At 42.6% G+C, this 18,599-nt stretch overlaps 2 protein-coding genes across 3 annotated transcripts; one reads left to right on the plus strand and one right to left on the minus strand.

Moving 5' to 3' along the window:
* Positions 1–253: 253 nt before the first annotated feature.
* Positions 254–11,155, minus strand: mif (macrophage migration inhibitory factor). Its single transcript, XM_067456489.1, has 3 exons — positions 10,864–11,155; positions 671–843; positions 254–486 (listed from the first exon to the last, which is right to left on the minus strand). Exons 1-3 carry the CDS (start codon positions 10,969–10,971, stop codon positions 420–422), a joined length of 348 nt encoding a protein of 115 aa, XP_067312590.1. The 5' UTR covers positions 10,972–11,155; the 3' UTR covers positions 254–419.
* Positions 11,156–12,524: 1,369 nt separating this feature from the next.
* Positions 12,525–18,458, plus strand: si:dkeyp-121d2.7 (zinc finger protein 483). Of its 2 annotated transcripts, none has more exons than XM_067456490.1 (4): positions 12,525–13,288; positions 13,379–13,674; positions 14,238–14,334; positions 17,024–18,458. In XM_067456490.1, exons 1-4 carry the CDS (start codon positions 12,994–12,996, stop codon positions 17,881–17,883), a joined length of 1,548 nt encoding a protein of 515 aa, XP_067312591.1. In that variant the 5' UTR covers positions 12,525–12,993; the 3' UTR covers positions 17,884–18,458. The 2 variants fall into 2 exon arrangements, with proteins under 2 accessions (XP_067312591.1, XP_067312592.1); XM_067456491.1 differs by having other exon boundaries at positions 13,481–13,674.
* Positions 18,459–18,599: the final 141 nt, after the last annotated feature.

The raw sequence follows: 18,599 nt of genomic DNA on the forward strand, positions 1-18,599 counted from the left end.
TTATTGGGCGGATGAAATATGCTAATTTTTTGAGAAAGGAATTTTGGGTTTTCATGAGCTGTATGACAAAATCATCAGTATTAAAACAATAAAAGACCTGAAATATTTCAGTTGGTGTGCAATGAATCTAAAATATATGAAAGTTTAATTTATCATTACATTATGGAAAATAATTAACTTTTATCACAATATGCTAATTTTTTGAGAAAGACCTGTACTTTACAGCATGTATAACAATAACACAACACCTCAATATAGTTTAAAGAAAACTTTATTGTGAAATTAGATGATCTGCTATATGCAGTAAGTGCTGTTTGTTAAGACTTAATCAACTGAAGTCATCATGCTCCCAACTGCGCTTTTTAAGTAAAGCTGGAATAGAAAATGAAGCCTTTAATCAGGCTATAAATCCATTTTCTTTATCCGAAGGTGGTGCTGTTCCAAGCCACATTGGCTCCATCCATATCAACAAAGTTTATATAGATCCTGAAAAGCAATACAATGAAGTTTAACTACACAAAAACTAAACTGTATGTACAAAACAACACAATATGAAGAGCAGACATATTCAAATAACTATAAAATTCATTTAAAGTTTGCAAGCTAAAACTTTACATTTGCACAACATTCTGGTAAAAGACTGCCAGTATTATGTGCATTTGCGTGGTACCTGTCAGGTGAAATGCCAAGGTGTTTGTTGAGCAAGCCCATAAGAAGTTTGGAGTATTGCTTATTTTGGGTGCCCCCGATCTTTCCAATGCTAGTGAGAGAGCAGAGTGCGCAGGGATCTCCTTTTCCACCAAACATCATCATCTGATCCGGGATGATGTGTATGGCAATATACTGTCACATATCAATAAAAAGACAGACACGATTAAACAGTTAAAGGTGCCCTAGAATGAGTTGAAACAATATGTTAAATTGTTCTCTGATATCTACATAGAGGGTATGTGGCTTATTTAAGGGCAAAAATTTACAACCCTATAAATTGTCCCTAGGATGTAATGCTTTGTTTTTGCCTTATTTGGAAGTAGGCATGTGCCGATATCAATTTTTCATGTTACAATTCATTGCGAAGCTTTTATCACGGTATACGATATTATCACGATATTGAAATAAGTTGCAAAAAAAGTGTTGCCACAGCATAACAGCTTTAAGAACTATTTTTGTAATAACAAAAATAACAATGTTTAAATACAATAATACAATGCACCAAAAATATATACAGCTCTCGAAAAAATTAAGAGAAATCAATGTTAAGTGGTCTTTTCCAGAGCTGTAAAAGTACAATTTTCAAACAGATTAAAGTGCAAAATAATTAGACTATAAAGAACAACAGGTAACAAATTAATATAAGGTCTCATTATTTAATGCATTAACTAAGATTGAGCAATAGCTACATTTGTTACAGAAAGTATAATGTTTTTGGTAATGTTAGTTAAGAAACACTGATCATTGTTAGTTTTATCTTAGGTCCATTAAAAAAAGTTATTTTGTGATTAAACAGTAACTAAGAAATGAACATTACTTAGAATAATTAATTCTTTATAAGTATTTTTCATTGTCAGTTTGGTAATAATGAATTAACATGTTAACTAATGAAGTCTTATGTCTTTTGGACAAATAATCCAAAAAATTCTAATCATTAGGGCATGTTGTAGTCCTGATTAAAACATAATGTTTAAGTTTGAAAATAAATAGCCTATTAAGTCTTTAAGTATTAATTATTTGGTGCTGAGCCTGTGATGAACAACATTGAGATTAAAAAAACGAATGGCTGTTTTAAAAACTTCTTCACTAGCAGTTGCTTTTGTTTCCGGGGTAACCGCTGCATTCTGCCGTTCCATCCATAGACAGTAAAAGAAATGGACAGAGCGTTCCCATAGACTTCAACGGTGGAAAATGAGGTCAATCAGAGGCACTCACTTCCTGACGGCTGAGCGAACTGCACAGGCTCACTGTGCGTTCACACCGCCGGCGGCGAGAGAGTCAAGCTGGCCGGAAGTCATTCATTTTCAATGGGAGCCGGGCGGCGAGCTCCGGCGAGAGCGGCGCGGCGCGTCGAGGAGAGTTGAAATCAGCTCAACTTTATGGTAATGAGCTATGACGCGGTTCGGCGGCAACAGGCGGCAACCAGTCTGAATGTAGAAGTGCTCCGCTTGAGAGAAATCCAGAGAACGCAGGCCTGTAAACTTTGGTTCCGACCACATTAGTTCCCAAGCAATTTGTAGCAGAGGTTGATCATTGCTGTGCGGGTTTCCCTATCATTTATGACAAGATCATTCATAGTGATGTGTAATTTGTTAAGAAGTCGCGCAACACTATTTTATAGGCGCTAGAACGCTCGTTGTTCAGCGGGTGTGCAATCAATTCTTACTTTCACATTTAAACGATTTCATGAAGTTAATTTATACCCTACTTGTGGTCAGTATATCCATCAACATGCTTGTTTGATTTGCAGCCTCTTTAAATACAGTTTAAAAAAAGAAAAAACATTCGATCTACGTCAGAGTGGAAGCACGTCCATGGAGCTTTCTACAGCGTTGTTGTCAGGGCGGTAGGGCTGTAACGATACACCAAACTCACGATTCGGTTCGTATCACGATTTTTGACCCACGGTACGATACAAACCTCGATATGGGGGGGACAAAACAGTTTTATTCTGTACAGTATTCTGTAGCCTATTTTGCCGTCAATACCATATATCTGTATGGTCAATAGGCTACTGCCAACGTTTTCTTTGCGGTACCAATAGGCAATATATATTTAACATGAAGTATAGGGCCTCCTGTACATCAATACCAACAGAAGTGCCGCGTCAGACATGCTTCTGGTGTGCAAAGAAAGAGAAAACGCCACGCAGCCGCCCCGCGGATGACACGCAACAGAAACGCCACGCTCACACCACGTTGCCAGCCGGTTGGGGAAGCTTCTTGAAACACTTACGGCAAATTGTGTGGGTCTTGTCAACTACACGATTGCCATCCTTGTTCTCCACTGTGTAGCTGAAATGTTGCCATACTGCTGACTTTAAAGTTGGACCTGGACAGGAAGGATAATTCTGGGAGTTGGAAGGGGTGTGTCGCGATTCTGCCTTCCCACATCGCGATACAGGTTCGTGGACCTGCGTATTGCGATTTCGATTTCATATCGCATATCGTTACAGCCCTACAGGGCGGCAAGAGCGAATTTTGACGCTCTCGCCGGCGGCGGTGTGAACGCACGGTCAGACTGAGCTTGACGACATAGATGTGACGTGAGCAACCTGTCTGACAGTTGCAGGTCTTCTAGTAGTTGTGGAAAGTAAAATCTGAATAACGTTTTTCTCCCGTTGCTTTTGGCTCGCTATTGGCTTCTCCCCATTCTTCTCCCTTGACTTTATCGGACTTTATGTTTCCACGTCCCCCTGACTGCCTCATAGACAGTAAAAGATTGTTTCCGAGCATCTCCTCCTGTCTATATGGTAATTTCTCAACTGTGCGACTGAGTCGCGTTGGTTATGACGCAATCGTTAGCCTATTTTTACAAAAACAGCTTCTACGGGGCGATAGTGTAAGATACAAGGTAATGGAGCCTTTTATTTATTGTCGTGTTTCTTTAGAAATAAACAATGGACAAATGGAGTCTTTAAACGCCTCAGATGTAAAGTTATACACTGTCAAAGTGACTCAAAAATGTATGGGAGTCAATGGGATGCTAACAACAGGTGATGGCTTGGTTAGCAATGGCCGCCCCTATGGGTAGAACGCTTTCCGAGTGCTAGATTACCCCCTTGGTTCCATCATCGCCCTCTGCTGTCACTGAGCGGACCTTCAGCAGCCTGTCTCCTTCAACCGTTCAATCATGTGCAAACGCACGTTGGGCTTGTTTACATCCGAGCGCTGCCCCTTTGACGCAGAATAGCGGTGTTGAGCATTTATACGGTTGATGGACAAAGTATTCTTGAGTGCATTATATATTTTTTTAAATGTTTAATAAATTATTATTTACGATATTTTGAAGTGCCCACGATAACAATATCGTGCATATTCATTATCGTGAAATATCGCATTACCGAAAATCAGCACAAGCCTATTTGGAAGTCATGAATATTAAAGCAGACCAACTGAATGACACTTTAAGCAGAACGTCTCAAATGGAGATTGCTAAAATGCGGCCTACTTGTTTATTGTTGCTTTCAGATCATCCACGCGTGAGAGCTCGCGTGCATATGGTTGCCAGATTGTACATATTTGGGTAAAACACACCGGATAGTATGTGTTCTTTCCCCATAAAAGCTCTGATTGGGGGATTTTCATTAATGAAATCTGGCAATTTGGCGTTTTGTTGAGAATCACTTATTTTTCCGTGGTGTTTTTCATGCATGATATTTACATAAGAAGTAGGAGGCGTTTGAGACTTACAGTATGTGATGTCCATGTACTGAACTCTTATTATTTCACTATGGCAAGGTTAATTCAATTTTTCATTCTAGGGCACCTTTAATAAATCAGTTTTTCTGAATATGATACTTTCAATTTGTTCATAAAACAGATGTAAACGATTCGGATAGGACCGAGACAACTCACGGACTGCAACAAAAGTAGTATCGGGCGATTAAATACATATTTGGTTTATTATAAAGTTGCTGCAAAACGTACTCGGTTACTTTCGTAACCTCGGTTCCCTGAGAGAGAGGAACGAGTATTACGTATGGGGAAAAACTCCTTTTCTCGAGAATGTGAAGCAAAACTTTTAATAAAGGTATCTATGTAAAGCGCAGTGAGCTGCACGGCCATAGCCCAGCGCGAGGAGCGCTCTGATTGGCCGGGCTGCGGCAACTGCAGGAACCTATGGTGAGGCGGCTGAGAGGAACGAACCAATGGGGGGCGTTCCAGAAGCCCGCCGAAAAAGGTGCTTATATTTGCATACAGGAGGCTATATAAGACCCTAATTCGCCATAGGTGTCAGGTTTTAAGATCGACTGAAGCGATACCTGAGAAGCATAAACACGGCACGGAACGTAATACTCGTTCCTCTCTCTCAGGGAACCGAGGTTACGAAAGTAACCGAGTACGTTCCCTTTCGAGAGAGGTTCCTCGTATTACGTATGGGAACACAATGTAAAGCGCCGTGTGTGCTGACTGACCCAGTATACCCAAAGCACATGTTATAAACCCCCGAGACACCGACAGAGGCGGCTTATAAGGGGAATGAAGAACCGGAAGAGTCGGTTCGTTTGAACAGCTGATCGGACATAGTCGGATCTTATGATGAATGAATAGTGCTTAAGGACTAATGTGTACAGGCCAAAATGTAAGGCAATCTGTTTGCCAGGGTCAAGATAGAGCCTAGATGGAGAGAAGCCCTGCTTGTAGAGCTGGAACCTCCAACTTGTAGAATCTGATAAAAGTGGACGGAGAGGCCCAGCCTGCCGCCGCACAGATATCTTCCAAAGAAATGTCACACGACCAAGCCCAAGATGAGGCCATGCCTCTAGAGGAGTGGGCTTAAATGCCTGTAGGACAGGTTAGGTCCTGGACCTATATGCTAGTGGGACTGCATCCACTATCCAGTGTGAGAGACTGTTTCATGACAGCACAAACTTTAGTGCGGCCACCGAAGCAATGAAGAGCTGATCCGACTGCCTGAAGGGGGCGGAGCGCTCTAGATACAATCTCAATGCTCTGACTGGGCAGAATATGTTTGCGTCTTATTCTCTCTAAGACGCGGGTTAAGCAGTGCAAAGACCTGCATACTGAAGGGGTTGATAGCACTTTCAGCATAAAACCATGCCTCGGTTTGAGCACAACCTTGAAGTTGCTGGACCCAAACTCAAGACAGGAAGGGCTCACCGAGAGTGCAGGTAAGCCACCCACTCGGTTAACCGAGGCCACAGCCAGCAGAAAAACGGTTTTGAGTGATATGTGCTTCAAGCTCGTGTTCTGAAGTGGTTAGGAGGGGGAACCCTTCACGGCCTCCAAAACCATGGCGAGGTCCCAAATAGGGACCGAGGTAGGGGCAAGGCGAGCTGAATCTCCTGGCCCCTTTAAGAAAACACACAATAAGATCACTTTTCCCTAGTGAATGTGCCGCGATAGGAGCGTGGCTAGCTGCTATGGCGGAGACACACACCCCGAGTATGGAGGGGGGACGACCCGCATCCATTAGCTCTTGGAGAAAGCGAGCGGTTCCGCCAGTTCGCATGAGTGTGCGTCGATGTTTCGCGTAGCACATTGGTTAGAAAACCACTGACCACTTCAAGCAGAGCTGCCAGATAGCAGGGGCTCTAGCTTCCGAAATAGTGTTCATAACTTGTCAGAGAGGTTCCCGGATACCGTTGATGGGCCATACGTGGAGGGCCCACAGCTCGGGATTGGGATGCCAGACCTTCCCTTTCATTGGCAGAATAGGCATGGGGCTGTGTCTGACAGCTGAAACAGTATGGAGAACCATGTGCGGTTCTTCCAAAGTGGGGCTATTAAAAAGCACCGGCTGCAGCTGGATCGCGATCGGAGGGAACATATAGAGGGAGTCTGGGCCAACATGGGCCAGGGCATCCCTGCGTTTGCAGAAAAAATATTGGGCAGCGTGTGCTGTGCAAGCTGAATTGTTTGCGGGTAAAGGGACCATCCCCCTGGGGACATGGGTCCTCTGGATAACATGTCCGGACCCTGATTCAGAATACCTGGCACGTAAGCCGCCCTTAGGGAGCTCAGATTGTGCTCTGCCCATAAAAGGAGATGCTTAGCCATGCAGTGAACAGAGTCTGATCTCGGCTGCCCTAGCGATTTTATGTACATTATCAAGACGTGGTGGTTCTTATGCCGTAAGTCTTGAGTCTATGACAATGACTGTACTGATAAGCCTGCCCCTCGAAGGCGAATCTCAAGAATGGCCTGTAGTGGGGGTGGGGGGTTATCGTAACGTGAAGTATGCGTTTTTCAGATCTATTGAGAAAACCCAATCCCCGGGGCGAATGTGCGCGAGGATTTGTTTCACCGTCAGCACCTTGAAACGAGCGTGTCATAAGTGCTTTGTTCAGATGCCTGGAAAATGGGCCTGAGACCGCCACCCATTTTCGGCATGAGGAATTAGCGACAGTAAAAACCTGACTCGCTAGCGTCGGGTGTACTGTTTTCGCCGCTCTCTCCTTTAACAGTCTCAATGCCTCAGCGAGAAGCACGTGACTGACACTGCTTCTTACAGAGGGCTCGACCACGGCTTGAATCGCGGGGTCTGCGAGCAAAACTGTAGCGAGAACCTCATTTTATATGTTCAACACCCAATATTATATACCAGGAATGGCCTGCCAGGCCTGGGCTCGTAAAGCCAGGGGTTGAATTAGATTCGGGGGCTGGCCGCTTAGTAATAGGGGCCTGTTAGCCGGGTTGCTTGTGCTGTAACACTGCTTGTAACACTGTGGGGATAGTGTTAGTTTTGGCGGTGCAGGCTTTGCAGTGGGCGCACGCCTCACATTTATATTGTGTGTGCGAGAGTGAACTTTGTGAAAAGTGCTTGGGTGCAGGAGTGCAGACTGTAAAGTGGGCACATTTCCTACATAGAAAGCTCTTTTGTGTGTAGTGTAAACAATGTGCAGTGGCGCACAACCTACGTAGAATACCCACGGTGCAAACCAGTGAGCAAATCCACAGGGGTAAACGCACACAGCATTAGTGTGCAGACGAGCGTGTTTAACACAGGCTAGTTGACTGCAATATTTCATCTCCAGTCACTTAACTTAAGGGAACTGGGAGAATGTAAGGAAGTGCGGGTGGTATGTGAGCCATTCCACAATGCCGTTATGCTCTAGTCTAGACTGAAAGCGCGCATGCAGACAAGCGTGTTTGACCACAGGCTAGTTGACTGCAATAAGGCTAGTTGACTTTATATGGTGTAATCCGGCCGCGGCGGGATTTATTTGTGATTTTGTGAGGCTGAATTAACAGTGCTTATGTAGGGGTGCACACTGTGTAGTGGACACTTTGTCTACAGTGTAAAAACCTTTCCAGCCGCCTGAATAAAGGGGACTGGAAGTGATAGAGTGAAAAAAGGGCTTAGCTTGGCAGCCATTTTCCGACGCCCTTATGCTCTGACAGTGAGCGCGTGCTATGACGTAAGCCGCGCTCTAGTCAGCAACGCGCTGTGGAAGGGGCGCGCGCTATCATGACAAGGCAGCCATTACAACTTCCTTGGCAGTAAGCGCGCGCTGCAGCGACATTGTTCTTGACATACCCAACAGCCCGAGCTCGCTCGTCTAACTTACTCTAGTATTCTCTGTCCGCAGCGCTTCAGCACGGCGGCGGTAGAATGAGCACGGCGAGAGCTTCGGCTCGAGTTTGTTTATTCACTCTAGTATTCTCTGTCCGCGGCGATAGAGCGACAGGACGAGAGAATTGGAAGCGTGAGGTAAAACTCTGTCCGCGGCGCTTCTAGCACGGCGAGAGCTTCGGCTCGAGTTTGTTTATTCACTCTATTATTCTCTGTCCGCGGCGATAGAGCGACAGGACGAGAGAATTGGAAGCGTGAGGTAAAACTCTGTCCGCGGCGCTTCTAGCACGGCGAGAGCTTCAGCTCGAGTTTGTTTATTCACTCTAGTATTCTCTGTCCGCGGCGATAGAGCGACAGGACGAGAGAATTGGAAGCGTGAGGTAAAACTCTGTCCGCGGCGCTTCTAGCACGGCGAGAGCTTCGGCTCGAGTTTGTTTATTCACTCTAGTATTCTCTGTCCGCGGCGATAGAGCGACAGGACGAGAGAATTGGAAGCGTGAGGTAAAACTCTGTCCGCGGCGCTTCTAGCACGGCGAGAGCTTCAGCTCGAGTTTGTTTATTCACTCTATTATTCTCTGTCCGCGGCGATAGAGCGACAGGACGAGAGAATTGGAAGCGTGAGGTAAAACTCTGTCCGCGGCGCTTCTAGCACGGCGAGAGCTTCAGCTCGAGTTTGTTTATTCACTCTAGTATTCTCTGTCCGCGGCGATAGAGCGACAGGACGAGAGAATTGGAAGCGTGAGGTAAAACTCTGTCCGCGGCGCTTCTAGCACGGCGAGAGCTTCGGCTCGAGTTTGTTTATTCACTCTAGTATTCTCTGTCTGCGGCGATAGAGCGACAGGACGAGAGAATTGGAAGCGTGAGGTAAAACTCTGTCCGCGGCGCTTCTAGCACGGCGAGAGCTTCGGCTCGAGTTTGTTTATTCACTCTAGTATTCTCTGTCCGCGGCGATAGAGCGACAGGACGAGAGAATTGGAAGCGTGAGGTAAAACTCTGTCCGCGGCGCTTCTAGCACGGCGAGAGCTTCGGCTCGAGTTTGTTTATTCACTCTATTATTCTCTGTCCGCGGCGATAGAGCGACAGGACGAGAGAATTGGAAGCGTGAGGTAAAACTCTGTCCGCGGCGCTTCTAGCACGGCGAGAGCTTCGGCTCGAGTTTGTTTATTCACTCTAGTATTCTCTGTCCGCGGCGATAGAGCGACAGGACGAGAGAATTGGAAGCGTGAGGTAAAACTCTGTCCGCGGCGCTTCTAGCACGGCGAGAGCTTCGGCTCGAGTTTGTTTATTCACTCTAGTATTCTCTGTCCGCGGCTGTAGCGCGACGGAATGAGAGAAGAGTGGGAACAACTCTGTGGCAGCGGCGGAAGAAGAGCCGCGGCGGCGGCAGAGTGAAGAGAGCTTCGGCTTGAGTGTGCTCATGTCCTCTAACATTCTCTCTTTCCGCGGCGCTATTCAGCGCGACGGGACGAGAGCAGAGGGAGAGTGAGAAGAGCTCCGTCTTTCCGCGGCGCTTAACGACGCGGCGGAACGAGAGAGTCCTCGAGTAGAACAAGCCTGTAAGCTCTAGAAGTGGCGTTGCAGCGGCAACACAAACACATATAACACTCAACATAGACACAGTTTAAAGGATATATAACGCCGGATGGCGTAGCTGGAACGGCAGAGAAGGCGGAGAGGGAGTCCGTCGTCCTCAGCTGCAGGTTCCGCTGGTGCCTTTTCAACGGCGGTGCTTCTTCCGGAGACCAGCGAAGGTATCGCTGAAGGAGATAAAATCTGACACCTATGGCGAATTAGGGTCTTATATAGCCTCCTGTATGCAAATATAAGCACCTTTTTCGGCGGGCTTCTGGAACGCCCCCCATTGGTTCGTTCCTCTCAGCCGCCTCACCATAGGTTCCTGCAGTTGCCGCAGCCCGGCCAATCAGAGCGCTCCTCGCGCTGGGCTATGGCCGTGCAGCTCACTGCGCTTTACATAGATACCTTTATTAAAAGTTTTGCTTCACATTCTCGAGAAAAGGAGTTTTTCCCCATACGTAATACGAGGAACCTCTCTCGAAAGGGAACTGAAATACACAGTCATGTATACACAGTAATTTAATTCTAAGCATATTAGTGAACATACCCTGCGTCCCAATTGTGCATACTATGCGCCCTAAATAGTACTGACTATGACTATTACACGTATCACACGTACTATTTATGATGGCTAGTATGCGCAGCACATTGAGGTGCAGGTAATTATGTAGCCTAATGTTACTGAGTAACGGTTTGCGTCATGACGTAAAAGAATCACTGACTCGTTTTTTAACTGGTCCTTTGAAACGTTCGAATTCGAATACTTGATTCAAGGAAATGAGCCGGACTAATTAACCCATCACTAGACTAGTTAAATCGAAGCAAATAATTATGTATATGCTGCCAAAATGTATTTTAGGTTAAGACAAACATCCAATGAATTAAGGTACAGCTAAGAGGATAAGTGTAGGCTACAGTAAGTCACTTGTATATGGTTTCGAGGCAGTCATTATAGTCCCTTTTCCCATGCAGACTAATATGCAAACTGCAAAGTCTAACTTTTTATAAAACAAGAAAATAAAAATGCATTCCGCTCACCTGCGCGGGTTTACCCATCGCTTTGGCGAGTTCCTGCGTGGCCTCCGACAGCAGCTCAGCAGGAACCGAGCCCTTTGCTACATTTGTGTTCACTACGAACATCGGCATTATGATTGTAACGGAGAGACAGGCAGCACGCACTGCAAAATAGTGCAACGTAGAAAGATCAAAGCCTTCGGAAATGTGTCCAGATGTGAGCCCTGGTTGAGCAAGTAAGGTAAGTAACCACGATGCCAGTACTTCTTCCAGGCTACCGTAAAACACCGTGTAGATGCGTTGGCTAGGCTTTCCTCGGTTGTTTTGCTAGCGCATGCAGCCCGGAAGTCCGAGATGCTCAAACTGTCATCTTTACTTCTGTACAATGTAAGATATGCTATGTGTATTTTTTTTTGTTTGTTAATTATTGTTTTATGTTAAATGTCATTGTATTTTTTTTAAATTTAGTATTAGGCCTATTTAATTTAATAAAAAAGTCCTTCCGCGAAAAAAGAAAAAGAAGGCACCAAATTGGTACCAAGTAGGCCTATTTTAAATGAAAACAAGCAAAAATAAAAATTAAATAATAAAAAAGAAACCTACTTTATAATGATAAAAGAAGATAAAATAAATGAATTGCATACATTAAATGACTATAATAAAAGACAGGAAACCAAATAGCAAAAGGCTACAAAATATGAAGAATGTTTCTGGCTCATTTAATATCAACTGGTAGTGTTCCATAGTTTTAAGGATTAATTGACAAGCCCAGATAACATCCCCAATAACATAACATAACATAACATAACATAACATAACATAACATAACATAACATAACATATATTGTAAAAAAAAAAAAAAAAAAAGAAAAGAAAAGAAAAAGAAGCAAATGTTTAAAAAAATAGAAATCTTTTGTAACAACAAAATACACTACTGGTCAGTAATTTGGGGTTAGTCATTTTTTTCCTTATTTTGAAATAAATCAATAATTTTATTCAGCAAGGATGTGTTAAATTGATAAAAATTGATAGTAAAGGAGATTTATATTTACAGCCTATTTGAAAATATTTTTTTATTTTTGAATAAATGCCATTCTTTTGAACCTTTTATTCATCAAATATATTAGGCAACAGAACTGTTTCCAACACTCATAATAAATCAGAATATTAGAATGATTTCTGAAGGATCATGACACTAAAGACTGGAGGAACCATCCTGAAAATTCAGCTTTGCATCACAGAAATAAATTATAATTTAAATTATAATAAATTGAAAACCAAATATTTAAAATTGTAATAATATATCACAATATAAAAAAAAAATCTGTATTTTTAATCAAATAAATGCAGGCTTGATGAGCAGAAGAAATTTATTTCAAAAACATTACAAATAGTAATATGTCCAAACTTTTGGCCTGTACTATAGGCAGTATATATATATAAATCAGAATACTCTTGAATAACCAGAAATATTCCTTTTGCACATATAATAGTGCAGGATCTAATTCTGGTTTTCTATAGTTTCCTCGGCAGCTTTAATTTATTTATTTATTATTATGTTTTATTTTGGATGCGTAACTGTATAATTTTCTGCCAAAGCTAAGCGGTTTGGTCATAGACGGTAAAAGAAGGGTTTGGCCTTCTTAAGTCCACTTTTCCGGTTAATTACGGTAGCTGTACGCATGCGCAGAACGCGGCATCCGGAAATAATATTGTAGGCAAGAATTAAAACCTCTTGAGTTGAGAGGGGTGGTCGCTGCTCGGTGAAATTGTTCCGCGGATAGCGCATAAACACTGGTAAAACATGAACACAGATCTTGTTTAGCCGACGACCATATTTGTGCGGTCATCTGGAGTGGAATTTCATCTTTTGAGGGTTTGATTTGTGTGGTCGCTGGCTTAAAGAGAGCGCAGATAGAGGAACAGGGTCCATTCCGTTGGCTGTATACAAAGTTACGGGTGACAGCCGTTCCTACCGTTATGTCAGATTATTTTAACCACATGCGCATTTAAATTAAGTTTTATTATTGTAAAGCGAATGTTTAAAATCATGAAGTATAACTGATGCTCGTATATGGCGTAACTGGGATTCGTTGATAGTTTTGTTGTACACAACTTTATTTATTATATGTTAGACTGAACACTAGAAAAGCTATGGCGGAATCGGTCAAGACATTTCAAGCACACCTGACCGCTGTCATGGACAGTTTGGTCCGCGCGTCCGTGTGCGAGATCACCAAACTCTTCCAGGACACGGTGAACGACTATCTGGTGGAAATCTCGTTGAATAGAAAAGAGAACGAAGCGCTGAAATTGAGACTGAGGCTAACAGAAAATAAATTGAGAAACGAACGCAAATATGGCATGGGCTGGGCGGCCAGTCGGCGCGCGGCTGGTATGCTTGGTGCGGACGACACCGTGCGCAAAGCGCGAAGAATGGATCTCCAAAGTAAGCGCACTGGTGCCAACTCGCATTCATTGGGTGATACTGTTTTATCCTGCTTTAAGTGAGAAACCATAATGGCGACCTGCTCCTTAGTTCTCAGGTTTCTTTCTCCTTCCTCTCCTCCTCTTTTGGATTCCTCCCTCCCCCTCCTGTCCTCCTCTCTCCTCTCTTCCCCCTCCCATCTTTCTCTCTCAGGAGGCAAGCAAGGGAAGGAGTGGAGTGCTAATGCGTGGGAGGAGGGGACTGTAGGAGTGAGGGATGAGAGGAGGGACGTGTTCTGTGTCCATCTGCCAACTGGAGGAGGAGGTGGTGGAGGTGGAGGGGAAGAGGAGGAGGAAAGGATATGCGTCCCTGGGGAGAGGAAGGAGGTGGCCAGCATTAAAGAGGAGGTGAGTAGCCAATCGGATGTGAGGAAACAGCTGCAGGGAGTGGAGGAGAGGAAGATGCAGAGGGCTATGGATGGACAGGAGAAGGATATTAAGAGAATAATCCAGTTTTGCAAACTCAAACTCATTTTAATCAAATATATTTTGCTAGTGCAAAAACTGCACTAGTTCATAACCCATCATTGTTGACAACAATTATAAACTGAAAGGAACTTTTTCAGTGCTGATGCAGTGTCTTTCCATCTAGATTGAGATCATGATATTTAGGTGTTCGTATAGGATAGATAAGAACAACATTGGACAATGGTAATTGCTAGTGTAAATAGAGTCCATGCATTTTATCATCTCAAAAAAGCACATAACAGCATCAGGAAAGGATTCATTGTCCATTGCACTAAAACAAGTTTAAATGTTAAAATAACAGCACATAAGTAACAAAAAGTTACTCCCACCTCAGATGTGTTGTGAATTTCAGTTTTAAAAGAGATGCATTATTGTAAGCAAAGGGAATTTATTTCACACCTTGTGTTTTCGCTCTTTCTGATTCTGTGGGATGATGGATAAAGGTGGAAGGCCACAGATCAGACTCCCTGAGGCTGTTGCAAGAGGCTCTACAGATGAACCAAAGTGAAACCAGCCCTCCCTCCCCCAGTCCCACCCACGGTGAGCACTGCAATGCTTTGTTTTTGGATAATGGTTATTAATTTTGTGTGTGTGTGTGTGTGTGTGTGTGTGTGTGTGTGTGTGTGTGTGTAATTGCGAGCATGAACAGTTGAAGGAATAGCTCATTCGAAGATTACAAATCTGTTATTGGTTATTCAATTTATGTTGTTTCAAATCTGTGTGCTTTTTTGTGAAACACAAGGAGAAATATTGAAAAATGTATTTTTTCCCAAGCATTACCTATATAGTATATAGCTCATAGCTTTCATGTTGTTGGTTTTCTACATTTGTGTTTTTATTTTTTGTCCGTGTGTATGCATGTGCGTGCGTGGGCACCATGAATTGCAGTTGTATGGAGAAGTGTGTGTAAATTCTTCAGATGTTCTTCTTTTGTGTTTTCCAGAAAAAATGAACAGCATACAGGTTTGGAACAACATGAGGGGTGATTAAATACACACACAAAAAATACTTTTAAAAAGAAAGCAATAGTTTGTTGTGAGTACGAATTAGTTTTATAAAGTAATATATATATATATATATATATATATATATATATATATATATATATATATATATATATATATATATATATATATAATATATATATATTTTTTTTTTTTTTTTTTTTTTAGCAAGGACTACATAGATCAAACTTTACTGTAAACCTTGTAAAAATCTTTTTTTGTAAAAATTTACATTGTTACAAAAACATTATATTTGAATTAAATGCCAATCTTTTGATTGTTCTACCGTATAGTTTGGCTGGTCCTGTGACTTATAGTCAGGTGCGACTTATATATCAAATTTAATTCATACTGACTGATAAGAATAAACATTTAGCTGCGTCTATAGCCATGACAGGGCGCTCTATGCTGCCTCTTTAGCCTACCCCTGAAAAAAGAACTGTTAACTGAAATATTAACTTAAAAACAACTAATGAGAAAGACTGAACACAATCCCCCCTATTCTTATACTATTTACCCCTAAATCCTATTCTTCAGATTACAAACTGCATGTAGTAAAATATGCAGCCGAGAACGATTCACACAGAGTTTGTCTCGCGCGGCTGAGCCTCATTGTTCAAGCACACATCTGTGAACTCGTTCCTTTAACTCTGGCCATCTTGCTTTCAGTCCGCGATTAGCTTTCTTTGTTTTCTTCCTTACAGTTAAAGTTACCACTGCTTTTCGCCAGTCCCTCACAGGTTTCTCACTCACTTGAAACTGTCTTTCTGCTGCTCGATTATGCACATCGCGCGGCTCCCGCTCTCTGCGCTGCTTCTGCACTAATGTGACTTATAGTCCAATGCGACTTATATATATATTTTTCACTCTTCATGACCCATTTTTTGACTGGAGCGACTTATAGTCCTGAAAATACGTTAATACCCATGAATCCTGAATTTTTTTAAATCTAAGTTTCCACAAAAATATTAAGCAGCTCAACATTTTCAGCGTATGTATTAGTATGTTTCTTGAACAGCAAATCAGCATATTATGAGCAATGATTTCGGAAGGATTGTGTGACACTAAAAACTGGAATAATGATGCTGAAAATTCATAATAGTAATAAAAGTATTTAACTTTTTTTTTTTTATACTGTATTTTTAATAAAATAAATACACATTTTCTGAACCTAAAGTACCCCTATTATGCTATTTTAAAGGTTGATAAATTTGATTTGGAAGTCTTACATTCATCCAAGGTAAAAAACTAAAACAAAAACTAAATATCTGATATATAGATTTCACATCACCTCATTTCTCAAAGAGCCTGAAACTATTTATTTAAAGATACAATCTTTAATCCACTCTTTTATGTGAGCTTACTCTGCTCTGATTTGTAAGGTTGCCCAATCTGTTGTGTTTTGTCTTCTTTCTAGCATTTTCAATTTGTGGTGAATAATTTCCTTAAAGGGCTACTTAACTGATTTAGCATGAAGCTTTGTATTTAAACTGGGTCAATAATGTCGTAGAAATGTAAAATTATTTTTGAATTTGGTGCTTTCTAGACTGAGAAGACAGAAAATGTATTTTTGTCTCATGGGGATGAAAGACAACAACTACCAGAATGCACTTGCTTCGCTGCCCTATTGCCCCACTCCCAAAGCCACCGCTACTGGATTCCGGTCACTTTCCCACTGCGTTTATTTTCATAAAATCAGTTCAGTAAGAGAACAGAAACTATAATTAAAAACTGAAAGTATATGTTCAATATAATGTGAGTGAGCCAAACGATTGTCACGGCACAAACGCAGCACAAGTCAGATTGCATTTATCATTAGAGCTGAGGTAATCGCGACTGCGGCATACATTCACAGCGCGTGCCCAGTCTGGAGTGTTTTCAATTTATGCCTTTGGAAACTGATTAATTTGAAAAGTTGAAACACTCACTTTGCTCAGCTCTGTTTACATTAATCCCTGCAGCTGCCTGAGCCGCGCACTGTGAGTGCGATCCCACCCCCATGCACAGGTTGAAATCATGCAGATATAACACCTGCTGCTGGCTGAATTCTTTAGCCTATGGCCAAAAAAAATCCTCCAATGACACAAAATGATGATATTTGCGTCCATCATCATTATGAGCACCATCATTCGAATATACTCCAGGGTTTCTACTGATACAAAGCCATATGCTAAATCACTGAAGTAACCCTTTAATGTGCAAACAATTAGTATTTGTGTCTGCAGGAGAAATGGGCACCGTCTCTACTGTCCCTGAATCTACTGCTGCTGAAGTGTGGGAGGCACAAACGGCGGGGACAATGACTGGTGGAGACGAGCTCAGTGGACTGGAGACGGCCCTCAAGGCGGAGCGTGAACGCGAGGAGGCAGAGTCCGGCCTGGGTAGCCCATCTCAGGAGGCGTGCGGATCCGAAGGTGTGGCGTTCATCGGACTAGATGGTTTATGCAGCTCTCAGCAGGCCATGTCGTCACATAGGGCAGATCCTGCAGAACTCCCATCAGCCCCTACGAACAAGGAAGAGGAAGAGGAGTCAGGAGGAGAGAGCGGGGAGCTGCTGCATTTCTGCGCACAGTGTGGCAGCGGCTTCAATTCCACGTCTGACCTCATCAAGCACTCGTGCCCTGCGGCAGAGGATCGGCCTTATCAGTGTTCTGTTTGCGAGAGAGCGTTCGGCCATGCCTGGAGCCTTAAAAGCCACGAATGCGTGCAGACGGGAGAGCAGCCACACCACTGTGAACTGTGTGGCAAACGCTTCACACACTCACGGTCCCTCGAGCGGCATCAGCTGGTTCACACAGGTGAGCGTCCCCACAGGTGTCCGCAGTGTGGCCGCAGCTTCAGTCGCCTCGGCAACCTGGAGAGACACCAGCGCATCCACACTGGTGAAAGGCCGTATGAGTGCGGGGCGTGTGGGAAACGATTCAGTCGAGTGGAATACCTTAAACGGCATCAGCAAATCCACATTGGAGATGCAATGGTGAAACTCCCACCGCTGCGAAACTCCCACCACTGCTCTCAGTGCAACCAGACATTCAGCGATACTGAGCAGTTCAAGCAGCATCAATGTCTGTATAACACTCAATGATATTCAGTGTTTATGAGAATCTAACACAATGCCAAACCTTGATCTGCAGCACTCAAAATACCTTATTCTTCATATTTCTATTAATTTTCTGTATTTCTTATTTTCTATTTGCATCTCAACACATGCTTTTTCCTTTAATGACCCCAAACATGATCTCATTGTGACTTGTACACAAACCCTAAACCTCATAGCAAAGCACATTTTAACATACTGCAATGACAATATCTAAAAAGTTACATTTATTATTTATTTTTATTATTATTATTCAGAAACTGTATACTCTGTGTGTGTGTGTGTGTGTGTGTGCGTGTGTGTGTGTGTGTGTGTGTGTGTGTGTGTGTAAAATGCAAACAACTCTTCTTTTTTTTATGTCAACCTAGTACTTATAACAGGTTGTGAAATATTTCATTGAACAAGGACATTTATAAAAAACTTAAATAACCAGCTGTGTTATTCATGCATTATTAAGTATCTTCTTTCTCTTATAGATCCCATATGTTTGTTTTTAATTCAGAAGTGAAATATTTGTTGTGATGATAACAGTATTGCTTTAGGTCTTGTAATTAAAGGGATAGTTCACCCCAAAATAAATTCTGTCATCATTTACTTCTCATCATTGTTTATTTCGGTCATACATTTTATTGTTTTGTTTTATTGTGGAGAACACAAACATGAGCATACAGTGATATAATATACATTAGTACAAAACATCACAC

This window comes from Pseudorasbora parva, chromosome 11 (genome assembly GCF_024679245.1).
Source record: "Pseudorasbora parva isolate DD20220531a chromosome 11, ASM2467924v1, whole genome shotgun sequence".
NCBI lineage: Eukaryota > Metazoa > Chordata > Actinopteri > Cypriniformes > Gobionidae > Pseudorasbora > Pseudorasbora parva.

Excerpts from the sequence above, each read along its gene's own strand:
- si:dkeyp-121d2.7 (XM_067456490.1), top strand. The coding sequence starts at position 12,994 with ATGGCGGAATCGGTCAAGACATTTCAAGCACACCTGACCGCTGTCATG. Across the intron at positions 13,289-13,378 it reads GCGAAGAATGGATCTCCAAA|TTCTCAGGTTTCTTTCTCCT; the intron begins GTAAGCGCACTG and ends CCTGCTCCTTAG. Across the intron at positions 13,675-14,237 it reads TGGCCAGCATTAAAGAGGAG|GTGGAAGGCCACAGATCAGA; the intron begins GTGAGTAGCCAA and ends TGATGGATAAAG.
- mif (XM_067456489.1), bottom strand. The coding sequence starts at position 10,971 with ATGCCGATGTTCGTAGTGAACACAAATGTAGCAAAGGGCTCGGTTCCT. Across the intron at positions 844-10,863 it reads CGATGGGTAAACCCGCGCAG|TATATTGCCATACACATCAT; the intron begins GTGAGCGGAATG and ends GATATGTGACAG. Across the intron at positions 487-670 it reads CTTGGCATTTCACCTGACAG|GATCTATATAAACTTTGTTG; the intron begins GTACCACGCAAA and ends ATTGCTTTTCAG.